This window comes from Eptatretus burgeri, chromosome 2, assembly GCF_056783735.1.
Source record: "Eptatretus burgeri isolate ZD-2024b chromosome 2, Ebu_testis_v1, whole genome shotgun sequence".
NCBI classification, from domain to species: domain Eukaryota; kingdom Metazoa; phylum Chordata; class Myxini; order Myxiniformes; family Myxinidae; genus Eptatretus; species Eptatretus burgeri.
Genome location: NC_140962.1, coordinates 106,982,898 through 106,999,934, shown reverse-complemented (window position 1 = coordinate 106,999,934; position 17,037 = coordinate 106,982,898). Strand labels below are relative to the sequence as shown.

Here is a 17,037-nt window from a genome sequence, read left to right as displayed (position 1 = left end):
CTCGGGAACAGCTGGATTCGCCATTAGAGTCGGGACGATCCATTGCTGCAAAAGAATGCAGGAGAAAGCAACTGGAATGAGAAAGAAAGAGGGAAGAAAGACGGAATCGAAAAGATCAGGAAGGCCTAATCGGTCTGAAGAAGAATTTAGCGGTGTGCAATACACAGAATTGGAGACTGAGGGTACAACTGAAAAATAAATAATTCAATATACATGCGATTTGTTCATGTTGTTTGTTGGTGTTAATGACACTCGTGTCCGTATACTGATAAATTCGGATTTTGACAGGCACACTTTGGAACGCTGTCATTTTGGCATCAAGTACCCTTATCAAACATTTCCAGGAGTGCCATAAAGGAAATCATGTGTACTGTTGATAAAAAGCAACAAACTCAACCATAACTCAAACTAATAATTTGACAAAATTGCACCATCGATACACACCCTGATCTTGGAAGACCCGAGAGCATCACCTGTGGTCAATTGATTCTTGTCCTGCTTACAGGGGAATTCACGCATTGCGTTCCTCCAAGCCCATCCCTCAGTGTACTGCAGTTGGAACAGAGGGTGGTGAACTCATGACAGAGGAGTCCGAAGTGAAGGCCCGCTGGGCGAGTTACCTTGAGGGGCTGTACAAGGCTGATCCACCAGCTGTTGAGATGGATGTCAGGAGTATCACAATAACTATTGCAAATCCTCCAATCAACTGTAATCCACCTTTGTTTATGGAAGCACAGGCTGCGGTGAACCGGTTGAAATGGGGTAAAGCTCCAGGGATCTGTGGCATCCATGATGAACTTCTCAAGGCTGGTGGAAATGCTGTACTCGTATTGTTGCATGCACTTCTGTTCTCTGCCTGCAACACAGGCATCTTCCCAACAAACTGGAAGAGGGGCCTTGCTGTCCCTCACTGCAAAGGGAAGGGTGATTGCTAAAACTGCAACAACTACTGAGGGGTGACGCTGCTCTCAGTACCAGGCAAGGTCTTTGCTCGGATAATTCTTGATCGGGTTTGCCACCATCTGCTTGAGCACCAGCGCCCAGAGTAGACAGATGTTACACCAGAGGTCAATGATTTACCGTATCCTTGCTCTTATGGTCCTCACCGAATGCAGACGAGAGTTTCGGCATTGGCTGCTTGCAGCCTATGTTGATCTCTGCAAAGCGTTTGATTCAATGAATCAGGATGCCATCTGGAGGATTCTTGGTGGGGTGCCACCAAAACTGAGCGAGGGAGCCTCATGAGTGAAGGAGGCCAATGGGCCGACCATATCCCTCGTGGTTGCAGCAGGTTGATCGGCATCTGAAGGAGATGGGGATGGGCGAGGCATCTCCCTGGGGGATGGCCAGACAGAGGCCCCTGGAGTATTGGCGGAAAGTGGATGCAGTGACGCTCTGCCGCGGCGCATGATCCTATACCTGACCTGACCAGTTACCAGTTACCAGTTATAAAAAAATACACCCGAGCAGGTTTGACGGTCAGCTCAGATCCAAAACTTGATGCAACCGAGTGTGAATCAACCTTAGCGACATCAGAAAGTGAAAACGGAATTCAAATTGAATTTAAAATAAACACGTGAGGCAGCTCGAAGCAAAAATCTCCATATTCTTGGAATCATTCCCAACATCATTATACAAATTTCAAACCCACGTTTATGGCCGCGAAATAAATACTCTAAGCATATGCATTTAATGGCTGTATCCAGGACAGAGCTGGACCCCAACTACAAAGGACCCTTGGGCCACCGAGAAGCTCAATCACTTCCTGCCTGCACGACGTCACTTGACCAGTCAGCTCGTCGTTGGATGAAATGCCCGAACAAAATCATAAAACGTCCGTTTTTCACCGGAATTCTTTCAGATACTTGTAGAGCACATCCCCAAACCATCTAAAATATAAACATTAATCTCACAGACACTACGAATAAGCAGTCCCTCAGGAGGACAGGTTACGAAGTGAAACAGTGAACGGAAAGCATGTGGTGTCCCTTCCAGTCTCACGGTTCTTTGGATTGAATATATTTTCCTCATGAAAAGTGTGTTTCTGAGCGGATTTGCAAGAAAATTATCTTAATAAAATGTGTAGCTACACCAGAAGGCCCCAAAAGTGAAAACAGAAATCAACCAGAACTTTCGACAGCCTCGTTATATTGTTGTGGGCCGGGAGTCGGTGGCGAGGACGACCGCTAGATGGAGCAGTCGGGCCATCTCCCACCGAACACCGGAATTGAAAGGTCATCATCCCGGATAACTCCGGAGTCGACGGGTCACTTAAAGGACCGTGGTCGCCAATATTTTGACGGCGTGAGGTAGGGTCCATTTGTCTATTCCAATTTTCATAAGTACTCACGCCCTCGAGCTACCGGGGAAGCTACAGCCTCGGCCGACTCTGTCCGAACTGAGTCGCATGTACCGACTCGGAACCGAGCGGAAGTTACCAAGGCCGTTCCAGACCAAATGAACAATTTATGGCACAAACGGCCTCCGTAATTCCCAATACGCACCGTGCTAAACCAATGAAGGAAAGTGACAGACAATGATCTGGTACATTGAACAATCGGGGTTTATTTATAATGGGGGCAGGGGAGCACAAAAAGTGCAGAGTTAATCCGACTATCGAGAAGAAATGCAAGTAATGTACAAGGCACTTAAACAATTGCTACTTTTAGACTGGGCCCACAGACACACATGCACACACCCAAAATAAATGGTGGCCGTGGCCTTTATTTGGCCCATCAGCTCAGGAGGGAAGGCGAGCTGAGGGCAAGAGTCTGCACTTGCACCTGTCCGCCTCATGCGGTCTGGTCAAACTGGCCCGGCAAGACTCGAACCCACCGCCTCAACGCAGCACCGAGCACCAGGGATGAGGGATAGCGCGACGGACGCCAGCCAGCACGAAGGCGGACGAGACAAGAGATGAGGAGGCGGCAGGCGATCAAGGCCGAAAAAGCTTTCAAACGGATCAGACGACACCAGGCGAGGCAGACTCAGATAGAATCATCACCCCAACCGTTAATCGTTCCTCTCGTGAGGTGGGAGGGATTTCTTCCCTGGCCACTTGCCTCCTGATTGGACGGTTGCGTCACGCGATTCGCTGGCCGTCCCTCATTGGACAGGCCCACGTAGGCGGGGCAACTCCCACCCTTCTGGGTGGAGTCCCGATCTGAGGCGATTGTAGCTCCGCCTACCGCCTCACCTGAGGCCACGTGCGTAATGGCGACGGTGGAGCGACGTGACGGTGCCGCTGTTGTTGTAGTAAAACAAAAAACCCTGACTAAAAAATAACTCGCAGCGCACACACAAAATTCCCATTAGACACAAGGGAGGGATTCTAACGATAAACACATACTTATCAAAATAACTGAACTATGGGGATCGCTGACTGTCTGCGATGACTTCCAGATTCGTAACAATATGGCATGGAAATGGATGGAAACCCATGGAAGCTACCCCTCGCTACAATGCATTCCACACAGACCGAGGATATAAACATTAAATTACCACAAAACTTGATGCAACCGAGTGTTAATCAACCTTAGTGACAATGAAAAGTAAAAACAGAATTTAAATTGAACGTAAAATAACCGCACGAAACCGTGTTGAAGACAGCGGACCTCGTGTTGCCCAATAAAACAGGGCCAAACGACAGAGGTAACGCGAAACTAGTTGGTCGAATTAAATCTTCTTAATAATCCCTATGAAACCCATTTTGCATTATAGCCATCCAATGCTTCCTTATAGTCCATTCGACCAATCGGTCATTTTGCACTTGATGACCCTTGTAACCTTGACCCCAAGGCGAAAATGCGAAAAAGGGCTCAGACGATCTATAGAGAGCAACTAGTATTACCATCGTGTCAAGTTAGAACTCAATCGGCCTAGACGTCTAGGAGGAGATAGAAAAATAAAAATTGTTGACGGACGGACAGACAGACAGACAGGACATCAAATGGTTATATTAGGTCAGCTCGCTGACCTAAAAACTAAATGGTAGCCAGTAATATGGATACCAAAATTAAATGCACAATCCAGCTCAGATGTAGTGCTGATGTAATACAGGAGGTCAATGATCACCATGACACACTCAACTTGGTAAACCATATTTAGCAGAGTTTGGTATTTGATTGGTCTCTTTCATGTTCTCAAGAATTTCATTGTTCATGTCAGGTGTAGCACCGATACTTTATGATGAAGATTCTGGGGAAGATTCACAGTCACTTGTGCTGTCTGTGCATTTGATTTATGCTCAATTTTGGGTCTTATTGGAAAGCAGAGGTATGCTCACGTTTACCATGCAGGATTTTGTTATATGTTTGGCTCCAATTTTGATGGAAATTCTGTGAACAGTTTCAATTGCAAGTTACAAACAACGACCAAAAAAGCTGAAATCATAATGGAAAGAAAAGAGTTGATATAATGGTGTAACATTTTTGGGGAATAAAAAGTTTACATCAAAAAAACAAAGTTGAAATCTTAATCATTGTGTACCACGGTGGTGCCAAGTTACACCCCGACGACTTCCTTGTTCCATCACAGCAAGGCCATTATAATTTAGGGTTTACTTTCAACATAATTGAAAGTAAAGTGTGAATGGTAAATTATATTTCGCAAATCATCCAAAAGCCTCAAAGGCTCTCAAAACTAATAGCATGAAAGCAATGATTAATTCAGCAAAAGGTCAATCTATATATTGTACTCAAAAAAGTTTTTATCATAAAGAACCTTACCAAGCTGTTGGAAAAGGAGAAAAACACTGCAACCAGTGCTTGGGATTTCATTGTTGAGAGGTGGCAGCACGACCTGGCGGTCTCCAGCACCCAAGGAGAAGACGCGCTGACAAGGCAAATGGCAAGATAATTAGTACAATTTGTTTTATAATCTAGATTAGGGATCCATGAAACAATCAAAATGTTAATTATTTTCAAGCTAAAAATATATTTCGACAAGGCCAAAAAGAGGTGTTTTAAATTGGCTTTCTGACCCAATGAAGAATAAAAACGAATCCTTTAAAGCAATAATACCACAGACTATTTTACTGAAGAGCAGTCAAGGCATGACAGTATAGTATAGAAGTAGTGCATGAACATCAAGTCACATGACTTTTTACGTCAATATTTTGAGCAATATAGTTACCACAGTGTGACAGCGGGGAATAAAGTTCAAATGACAATGTAATAAATCAGGAGGGAAACAGTGATAATCAAGAGAAACAATCAATGAAAGCTTGGTATGAAAGAATGATACTACATGCATGTGCACAAACACGACAGACAGACAGACAGACTCGATCACACTGCAGGAAAGGAAAACAAGTGGAGGAGGGATAAACAGGTAGAGTTTAAACCAAAAGATAGCAAAACAGACAAGAATAGCAGAGAAAACTAGAACGACACTCTGTAGAGCACATACCTCCACCAGACTGAACAGTTTATGTTTTGTATACCACCAGTGGGCAAGATCTGGATCCGGTCCTGAACCAAAATCGAATGTGATTGTTGTCGTCACCGAACCAACTCATCCACCTAATTTTGTCATAACTCATCGATAACATTTTAAAATATCATGCTAAATATCATTTTTGGTCTGATCACTCAATGGTGGTCACTTTAAAAATTTATAAATTTTCATATCTGGAACTGGATCTTCACAAAAATCGAATCAATTGGTCCTTATCACACACTCAACCTGTACACTAAATTTCATCCAAATCGATCCATAACTTTTTGAGACATCATGTTCACAGACAGACAGATGGGTGAAAACATCACCTCCGCCTACCTTTGGTGACAGAGGTAAAAATAAAAAGTTAGAAAGGTGCAAGTGGAATAATGGGTGAGAGGTGGAAGGAAGGAAGGAAGGACAAAAAAACAAAAATAACCTCATGCCAAACAGTAAAGGTCATGAGTGATTATCGACACCAGCAGGATATTGAAGTGGTTCAATACCCTAACATGACTCGACAGACATGAGGAGGCGTATTTTAAAGCCTTTTTACGTTTTCGGTGGAGTATTGCTGTTCTTTCCAGGGAAGAACATGACTTGAGACATGGGGATGTGGCACCACAGAAAAGAGAAAAGGGAAACAAAGGAGTGAGAGGAGCAGGAAGCTGAAATTTAGGGAAGGGTAAAGAAACACCAGTTGGAGAAATGTGCGTGATGGAGAGGCTGGAGAGGTACAAAGCACGGAAAGGAAATTGACTTCCACTCATCCCTAACATTTTTAATATATAAACTGTGGATATAAAACATAACTGTTTTATTACTGTGGATATAAAAAGATATACTGCAACATCGGCCCTATTTAAGAGACTGTATTGCATGAAATAAAATTAATATTTTGTACATCACCAAAACTTTTGGAAGTTTGCCACTTGGCTCCATGAGGTTACCAAAGAGATGTGCATCCCATGAGGCCAGCTTGAAAATGTCAGCCCATGGACTATACATGGCAAAGGATGGTGACAGGAGAGTTTGCCAAGTGGTTTTTGTGCAAAAACAAGGTAACTGTAATTTTTCAGTAATCATCATGTTTGAGGTGATTGGCGAACATACTTTCTCCAAATGGGAAGATGATGTTACAGCTGCAGCCAGCCTCTTTCTCGGATAAGAAAGTCTAGCAGAAGGTGGTCATTTGCAAAGGAGTACAGAAGATTTTATGAAAGTAAAGAGGTAGTTTGAGTGAATGAGATATAGGCTAAGTTCAAAGGTTGAGTTCCAGTCAACTGCTTTGAGTAACAGTTTTGTAGATCTGACATAGGGGAGAATGCTGCCAATGTGCTACGTGCGATCATGGAGGAAATCTGCCAGCCAGTTAAAGAGAGAAACTTGAATGATATTGAGACATATCTTGGGATCAGATTTTGTGGACACGGACGGATGGATGGATGAATGGACGTATGACACTCACTCTCACTCTCTGGTTAGCAAGCAGTGCAAGATAGGAGAGGCAAAAATAAGGCAGGGGTGTATGAAGAGGGTAAAAAAGGCAGAAGTGGCAGGAAAATAGAAATGAAAGAAGAAAAATAATCTTGAGCAAGTGATTCAATAGATAAAACATTATATGTATGTAAAGCAGGATGGAATGTGGAAGAAAAAAAAATATGCAGGAGTGCTAACACAGCCACAACATGGACAACAATGGAAATTAAAGAAAGGAAGACAATTATTTAATAACCTGGAGAAAGCACAAATGTTATGGGCATCCAAGATATAAATGCTCTTTCTCCTTACAGTCATGTGCACCAGTGTATGAAATGTTGAGATCTGCTGGATTGAAATCTGCCAAAACTGTGGTTTTGTGCAATCTTACTTTTTTTTTCTCATTGCAGCTATGGGTTATTTAACACTACTTTATCGAACCTGAAAGAAACAAGAAGCTTGAATACTTCGATATCGCGCGGCTGGGGGCAGTAAAAGTCTAGGTTAAGAATGATGAAACAATTTTGCAGTTATAAAATTTAAATGTAGACAGTGAATTACCATGCATGATCGGAAGAGTTGTGACGTGGACAAATTTCTATTTATAGCCCTCAGATCAAAGGGACGTAGGCGGCCATAAGTGTGACAGAAGACGTGACAGAAGACACAGGACAGAATAGCCAATTATATAACCGCGATGTCGCTGTGCTGTAAAAATGCTGTGATGTTGGGGTGCTAATACTTGCCTGCAACCATAGCGTTGCCAACCCCAAGTATTTGTATGCAATTATTTTGCATTTTGTGCAAGATTCAATGTTTTGTGCAGCAATTTCAGGAAACAAAAACAAAGAGGAAAAATAGTTTTGATTGGCAGTGGTAAGTTGAGCAACTTAGAAACTCTCAAACCTTAATTGTCACCTTCATCGCATGTGGGAAGTCAAACTCTTAATTTTTGACACCTTCAATCCTTATGAAAATGAATCGCTCATGCATGGTATCAATTATCAAGAAAAGGCATATTTACAAGGTTTCATATATTTTATGGCAATTTTACTTAAATTCAACTTTCATTTTTGGTGTAAAAATTATCAGATTGATGAAGGATCGTACATTAGGAAAGTTTAAGGCACAAAAAGAACACGCAGTTTACGGTGACATCGGCATGTCCTGGATTTATTGAAACAAGCACTATTCACTGTGCCCATCTGTGTGGCTTTGCTCTCGACGATGTAGGAGATTGCCTGCGCCCTGTGCCCTTCAAGACGACGATATGCCTGATGACCGTTAAATCCAGATGTCATTAAAAAATGAGAATGGCACTCTTCGACAGATATGCCTCCACCCACATTATCACATCATTATACATACTTGTGCCAAGTTTGATTTAAATCCCTGAACCCAGATTCAAAACAATAAATAATTCTGGCTGCCAGACAATGCATCTAATCAGGTTGAAATTTAAATGAATCAGAAATTTAAATATATTCCCCATGACTACGAGATCATAATTGTGAAGTTTCATGCCGATTGATGAAGCAGTTCAAGAGAGATTTTTAAAAAAAGATTTTCGTTCAATCCAATATGGCTGCCAGACCATGTGACCAAGTAAATATTCGTGAATACCCTGGTATCCGAAAGGCTTGGGGAACATGTGGGTGAAGTTTGCCCTTGATTTGTTAAGCCGTTCTGGAGAAGAAGGTTTTTAAAGGTTTATTATTAAAATAAAATAAAATAAAATTTAAATCACAGCTGCCAAACCATGTGACCAATGATGTCATAGGTGGAGAACTTTCCATTCCTCATGGAAAAGCGATCATACCTGTAAAGTTCCCCTTGATCTGTCCAGCCATTTCAGAGAGGATTTTTGAAGGTTTTTATGCTTCAAAAAAATATTGCTGCCAAACCACGTATCCAATGACGTAATCAATAATTCCCCCCCCCCCCCAACAATTTAGCCTGAGATAACCCTCAAAATTTTTCATCCTGATCAGATAAAGCGTTCGACATATGCAATTATAACATCGAAAATCACACTTTTATTTCCCATGGAGAGTACTTGACATGTGCCAACATTTCAATATTTTACCATGGAGCAATTTCAGAGACAAAAGTCCAATTTTTTTTCCCCTTTTTTCCAACATGGCTGCCACACCACATGACGCATAGCATCATAATTATCATTAAAACGTTCTACATGAGTTGTCGCATGGACGGACATACAGACGGACAACCCAAAAACATAATGACTTCGTCAGCAGAGGCATTAAAAAAAAATCTTGAGATTTGAATGGGTTTTCCACGGCTTTTGCAATGCGGGTTGTGAAATCCAATGAACAAAAGAAGAGCATATTTAATGGCACCCAAAATATACTTTCAACCACATCGGTTGAAGCCAATTAATTTCGTCCTCAATTTACATTCACTCCTTTTGATGGAGCCAGAGCAAGTCGCCTGTGCCCACACGGGATTCTAAACGGCGTCGGGATGGAAGGGGTAAAAATGTAAATGTCGTCTTCTGTCATCAGGCTGGCAAGCTGGGACCAACAATTCGCATTTATTGGCACATCTGATGCAATTTAAATGCTCTAATGGCAGTGAGGTGCTCCATTTGAAACTGTCTGTTCAATACATGTAGATTTTTGAGACCTGGAGTCCATAATAAAAATTTGTATTGTTGTCAGCCAGTGACCAATTGCAAATTTATGGTAAGGTTATATCTACGCATTATTAACTTAACACCTTATATTAAAGGTACTGAACAATTTTCCATTTGTGACTCGTAATTTTTGAGTTTCCATTTTTCATGCGGAATTTTTTTTTTTTTTAACTTCACACAGACACTCAACAGAAGTGGAGGTATGACAAATACAGTAAGCACACCACAACTCTCACCTTCGCCCACATGGTCTGTACTGTACTTGTGAAAGATATCATGTGACCTTCATTGATAGTAATTTTGTGACAAATTCCTTCATCATGAGTGGTAAACGGCATTCAAATTCTTGACCTGAGACTCCCACAAAGAAGGCCCGTAAAGCTATTAGTTTGGATATGAGAACGGACATGGTGAAGTGATTAGAGCTTGGGGATTGTTTGGTGGACATTGCCGAGTGCTCAGCCTTCTTCCTTCACTGAGAACAATTAATAACACCACCACCAAAATAAGGTTGAGTGCACTAGTGTTGAGTGCCTCATCATCTCATAAAACGCTCTACCTCCAACCACAACTCTCAGGCCTGGGCACTCGTTGCACGCCACAGCTTTTGGTGTTCCGTACACATTTACTTAAAACTGTTCCTGGTTTATTCATTTACATTACTTGTTGATTTATTTAATTATTATATCTTCAATATTTAGTTAGAGGAACTGTATTTACACATTTACCTGTCTTTACTTCAGTTCGAGCTAGGGTAATGACCACGACTTTCCATCCACAAATGCATCTTCAATTTATAACATAATGCCTACGACAAAATAGTTTTCCATTTACGTATTTTTCGTTTTACGTTCAGTTTTTTTAGGAACGCATTTCGAGCATAAATTGAGTCCCTGTACTCAAAATGACAAACAAGTCATGTGACTTGACAAAATTTACTCCACATTATGAAAAAAAACCTTTACACATTCCTGTTTCATAAAACATCCAAGCAGACCCAAAGGAACACCCTCAGCATCTCCATCAAATGCCTCTAACACACAGCAAATGTAACAACAATTGAATCTTTCGGAAATGCAAGATAAAGAAAAAAAATGACAAGTGCGGAAACAACACAGGCAAAGCATTCACTGCAGAAGGCAAATGAAAGGCAAAAGAGCCATGCAAGGGATATGTTTTTTAAGACAATGAATACAATAATATGCACAGTAAGCAGCATTTTTTTTTTGAAGTAATCAGCTCAAAGAAACCTCTCCAGCAACAATGTGAAGAACAAATAAGCCAAGAGGTAACTGCAGCAGGCGAACTGCAACTCATGAAAGTCAGAATTTCTTCAGATTAAAACAAGAAAAATAAAGGCTTTTTGAGCATTCTAAAACAATGTGTAGCATCGTTTACAACAAAAATTCAGTGAAAGAATGACTGAAATGAGCAGAAAAAAAATACATCATCACCATACCCCACATTGTTCATCTTCAGCAGACTGGAAGGCAAATTGAAACGAAAGGAAGAAGAAGAGCAAGAGAAAATTAATTTTAAAAAATAGGGACAGGCAATTGGAAGAGGAGAGTACTGTGGGTAACAGGAGCAAGTGCAATTGCATTAAGGGAGGGAAGGGGGCACAGGGGGTTATTTGGATGGAGGTGCAAGCTGTATTTCAGCCCACATCCCTTAACAGTCTCACCCCCCAACATTCTTTGGGTAATCATCTCCTTGTGAACCTCCCAAGAAAATGGGTGAGCGGTGGGGTGAGACAGTGCTTTAGAAAAGGGCCAGGCTGGATGAGGGAAAATTGAGACTGGCCATGGATGAATATGGTTGTGTTTGAGAGAGGCCGAGGCCCAGAGGCCATCACACGCCCGTAGAGAGGCCGAAGCCTGGAGTCCACCACCTCCATGGAGAGGCCGAGGCCCGGGGGCCACCACCTCTCTCTCAGGCTGACGCCTCTGTGGAGAGGCAGAGGCTGGAAACTGTCACCTCTCAGCTTCTCTACAGATGCGGAAGGAAGCCCTGGCCCTCAGCCTCTCTTCGGAGTTGGCAGTCCAGGAACCTTTCTAAAGAGCTGAACTCTAGAAATGGGTGCCTTTTGAAGGAGCCAGAGGTTGCAAGCGGGAACCTTTTGAAGGAGCCAGAGGCTGCAAGCGGGAACCTTTTGAAGGAGCCAGAGGCTGCAAGCGGGAACCTTTTGAAGGAGCCAGAGGTTGCAAGCGGGAACCTTTTGAAGGAGCCAGAGGCTGCAAGCGGGAACCTTTTGAAGGAGCCAGAGGCTGCAAGCAGGAACCTTTTGAAGGAGCCAGAGGCTGCAAGCGGGAACCTTTTGAAGGAGCCAGAGGTTGCAAGCGGGATCCTTTTGAAGGAGCCAGAGGCTGCAAGCGGGAACCTTTTGAAGGAGTCAGAGGTTGCAAGCGGGAACCTTTTGAAGGAGCCAGAGGCTGCAAGCGGGAACCTTTTGAAGGAGCCAGAGGCCGCAAGCGGGAACCTTTTGAAGGAGCCAGAGGCTGCAAGCGGGAGCCTTATGAAGGAACCAGAGGCTGCAAGCAGGAACCTTTTGAAGGAACCAGAGGCTGGAAGCGGGCATCTTTTGAAGGAGCCCGAGGCTTCATGACATGTCATCCTCCCTCCCCCCATTGTCCTATCCCCTCTCTCACTTCGAAACTCAATTAAGCTTGGCAGAATTCTATTTTTAGTCTTTAATAGATGATGGATAAAACCAATTTATTATTGAGCATTTCATTGGATTTTTATAGATTAAAATTTTCAGGCTTCTGCAACTCTCACCATACTTATGCAATTCTCTTGCATTATTAGTGCTATTCAACCACCCATGAAAACCACAACTGCATGTTCTTCCTCAATTTTAATCCCAAGTGCTAACTGTCCAATGAATGCTCCACATCAGAGACGGCTGTTTTTCGCAAAGATGTAAATACATGCTTCACAAATTGCATTTTGGACACATTAATGGAATCATAATAAGTTTTAAAACACCATTTTTAATGTCCCCTTTCTATTCGCACCCCAATCCAGCTCCCCTAACGATCTGAGACTGTGATCAAATATCGAAGTTATTAACATTTACTGATTAAAAAATAATAATAACAATGAATACATATAAAAAGTGGGATTCCATTCACAGTTTGATGCAATTCAAAAAAAAAAAAATCATGGTGGCAGCCATTAAAGTATGAATAATGGCAAAGGATCAGTGCTTACCTGAAGTCCTCCAGAAACTGGGACAATACAAGTAGCCAAGTTAGCCACCACAACCTCAAGTGGAGCACCAATCTTGTCGACATGGATGGCATATATGAGCCCCAAGCAGTTCTGTCAAAAGGAACCACATCCATCAAAATGTTTCAAACTCCACAGCAGTGTCACCTTCTGGACTTCCCCACCTCTTGCACATAGTATATAAACAGACAGCATATGAACACAATTAAGAGTAGCAAAGTCAACTGAGTCTTGTAACTTAAAATACCAAAACCAGTGAAATCTTACTAAAATACACAATTTGGCACCTGTCTCTGTTTGTCTGCGATACATTCGGTGGTTACTTATCCAATCGCAATCAAGCTTGAGAGGAGGACTAAGGGTCACACAATGGTAGTTGTAGCGATTTAACTTTCCCCATCCCCAAAGGGTGGTTTCGCCTTGCACAAACTCCATGTTGAAGTGTATAATAGGTGATCATAGCTTTCATGAGGCACATCTTCTGCATGTAAAAATTCTAATAACCACAAAAGTTTCAGTCAATTCTGTTCAAAGTACAATTTTTAATCAGTCGCTATGGGGTAGAAAATTGGATCCGGTGAATTACAGTGACGTATTTAATAGACGCGTCACACACACCGACCAAGGCTGTGCCGACATTAAATCAGATACAATGACCTCAAGTTAAGTCGATGTTATTACAAAATAATATTAGTGGGGCAACTTAGCTAAATATAGCATAACAATTGTGCATTTTGTGAGGAAAGCACCAAATTTGGCACACTAGTAGCCGATCATATTATGAACAGATTTGGATATTGGGCCATCTCAAAATTTTTGATGGCAGTGGAAAATGGCTGCCACAGCCATCAGTGGCTGAATTTGAGATGGCCCAATATCCACATCTGTTCATAATATGATAGGCAACTAGTGTGCCAAATTTGGTGCTTTCCTCACAAAATACACAATTGTTATGCTAAGTTGCCCCACTAATCACCCTCTCTAATAAGTTTTTGTAAGATGTGGAATCTCCGACCCCCCCCCCACCACTCCCCACTTTCCATGATGGAGGTTGTTGGATACCCTCAAGGAAGTAAATTATATTTTGGGGAATTCAGAATGGTGAGGCACAGTTTTCAAATCTGTCATCAGGAGAATGATAGAGCAACATATTATATTGTTGCGGTTTTGAGAAACTGCTATTATTAATGTGAACTCATAACACCGAGGTCCTTCAGCGTAGTTATTTCCGTAATAAATGTTTAGAATAGTCCCTTCCCTTCAGATGGGTCAATGGGATCTAAACTGCGTTGGAACGGGTAGATTTGGATTCATCCGAGATTTTTCTTTTACACATGGAAGGTTATAGGCAAGGCATTGGCAGCCATTTGATGTGGGTGTGTGCTGATCCCTTCCTTACATTCCCTTTATCGTTAATCTCCCTCTCCTCCCCCCTCTCTTCCTCTCTCCTCTCCCATCACACCACACGTAAGTACACGTGCTTATATTTAATACAGACGGTAGTTTGACATGATCTCTTTCCACACGCACGTAAGGCAATCAAGAAATTAAGTACAGTTACATAACCTCAAACTCCCCCGCTCTAAAGGAGATCCCTCCTCCCACAATCCTCAACCCCATTGGAAGTCTTCGTGATGGCTATCACACGCCCGGGCGATGTTTGGTCAGCATTGACCTGAGGCATCGGCTCCATTCGTTTCCCCCATGATCGTTCATGTGCGCCTTTGGCCCTGCGTGCCTCGAACAAGCCGAATGCTCACTTGCCTTAAACAGTGGCAAGCAAGGTTAGACACTTAAGACAGCCAGAAGGCCCGACTGAGAGGAGTCGCTGCAGAAACTCGAATGGGCTGTGCTTGGGAAGCAGAACGCCAATCTGTGCGCAGGTCCCGCCCAATGACATGCACATTCTTGAAGCTTCCAGCATTTGTTCTGCTCTCTTTAAACGGGAGCTCTGTTCCCCGAGGGACGACGGCGACGGGAGCCGGACACTCTGTTCCCGAGGGACGACGGTGATGGGAGCCGGACACTATTCCCTGAGGGACGACGTCATTTGTTCTGCTCTTTTTCGACGGGCACTGGACATTCTCTCTTTCTCTGACCTCATTGCTATACAAATTGCTTAACCCTCATTTCTCCGTGCCATTAAAACCCTTACATTCCACCCCCCCCCACCACTACCCTTTTTCCTGCTCCCCTCTTGTGCAAATGAACCTGTTTGTGTTGAATCTATTTCCGATCTGTCAGTGTCCATCAATTCCACCATTGGTCCAGCACTGTCCGCACATAGATAGCATGGGAGGTTGAGATTTCCGACAGTTCGTTTTGCAGGGTCCGGTGTATGCTCGCGGAACAACTTGGCGGCATTCAAGATCACCAAATAAGGTAAGTAGCACATTTGCTGAGATGCGTTCCTCGGTCGGCGGGGGGGGGGGCATGGGACCCACAGTTAAATGGTTGTTAGACGGTCGGACCACTGGGACTCCTGGTCTCTCGATTAGCGTTCGTAGTTGCATTGCAACCCACTGTGTGGTGAAGTTATTCGCTCTTGGTGGGTGGCCTCAGGTCCGGGTGAGTTAGAGAAAAGCTAGGGATTTCCCCTTCGTAGTAGGATCTCGCTCCGAGACAATAACAACATTGATCGACAGGAGAACGATGGAATGGGGAATGATTGAGTAACATATATTGACCTCATCTAACATATTGTAATGTCCTGATCTGACATATAATTCCTGCCTTAAACTTAGTCGAACGTCAGGCATGGCCAGTCAGTTTGTGAAAGACTTGGGCCAAGCTTCCCCCAGCCAACCCACAATAATTGTGGCTGTTAAACAATAAGGTTATTCACAAACCACCATATGCACGGTGAACACGTACAGCAAGTGCAAGTGCGATCTCAAAAATAAATTTTACAGCCAAATGCATTGGTGATAAGAGAGAATGTGCTGAGCAGCACAATGTGAACAAAAAGTACAAACACCATTTTGTCAGCTTCCATTTTGAGCAGTGCTGTTTTATAGAAAGCATTGGCGCGATGACATGGTGGTGACAAAATGCATATGGTGGTAAAATGTCAATGAAAGAAAGATGACAGATCTTAATTGGTTGAGGTTCCATAAAAAAAAACGGAATGTGATTGCACCAAAGGAGTCTGCGGGGACCAGCCTGATCAGCGTCAAGATGATGTGGCAACAGCTTACGCGAAAGATTTCGGTGTGACCGAGTCGGGAGACAAGAACGAGGCTCTTGGGAGCGAAGCGAAGCATTGTGGGCATGTGGTCATCATCAGCGTTGGCCTCTTCTCTGCCGCCGTTCTAATACAAACACAGCACAAGGGCACAAAGACTCCTCTCTCAAAACAAGGTGGGGAAAAAAAGGAACCTCAGCAAGGAATGTTTGGCTAAAGCTATCTCTAAAATGTTTTTCAGCTTTCTAAAACGAGATCAACGAGTCTTCAAATTTTACTAAGACAACTTGACAATGGTCGGATATCTCATCAAAACAGCTTGGTTAAATTGTGTTGCTTTTTCTAGCATGTTTAACATTTCCACCCCCAAATAAAAATTTCAACTTATCAATGTTTTAATATGATCCCTTCAGGAAGCTTTATCATGGTCTGCATTAAGTGATGAATAAAATGCTTCTCACACTTTAAAGGCATATTTTAGCATCCTGCAAAATCAGACACGTAGACTATAAAATAAATCACTCCTTCCCTTGTCCGAAAGCACAATCATTGCATGGCCAAAATGTACATCTTTATCAAACAAATGAATAATAGTGGTTAGAGGTGTTAAGCTTGCTCAAACTGTTGGACGTTTTCCAACGCCAAAGTAAATAAGCAAATGCAGAATCGTAAAAAAAAAAAAAAAAGAATAAACAAACAAACAAAAAAAAAGAGTACAAGGTTTTTCTATTGAGTAACCAAGGTCTGTTAAATAGAGATGACAAACTAAATTGTGGTGACAAGTGAAAGGATTGTTAATTAAAAGAACAATATGTTAAGAATAACAATCACAATGTTCTGCATAAAATAGAGTATTAAATACAACTGGTGAGGACTGTGGGAAGGGGGGACTTTTATCTCCCCATCCTCCCTCCTCCCTCCCCCTTCAGAAGAACCTGCAGTTTGCTTATTTCTCATGAGTCCTTGGCAAAAAAAAATTAAAAAGAGAGAAATATACACCTTTGAAAAGAAAACTGTCCTCTGCTTATAGCAAATGCACAACTGCATA

The 17,037-nt window shown here is 42.6% G+C and overlaps 1 protein-coding gene across 11 annotated transcripts in view; it reads right to left on the bottom strand.

Moving 5' to 3' along the window:
- SBF1 (SET binding factor 1) overlaps nt 1-17,037 on the bottom strand; it is a 412,273-nt gene that overhangs the window by 276,253 nt on the left and 118,983 nt on the right. For 8 of the 11 annotated variants that reach the window (XM_085870627.1, XM_085870637.1, XM_085870630.1 and 5 more), the window contains exons 4-7: nt 16,003-16,116; nt 12,788-12,898; nt 11,034-11,057; nt 4,728-4,833 (exon numbers count right to left, since the gene is read on the bottom strand). In XM_085870627.1, the coding sequence (XP_085726753.1) occupies nt 4,728-4,833; nt 11,034-11,057; nt 12,788-12,898; nt 16,003-16,116 (355 nt within the window). The remainder of the gene's footprint in view (nt 1-4,727; nt 4,834-11,033; nt 11,058-12,787; nt 12,899-16,002; nt 16,117-17,037) is intronic. The other 3 variants (XM_085870632.1, XM_085870634.1, XM_085870635.1) reach the window with 1 other exon arrangement.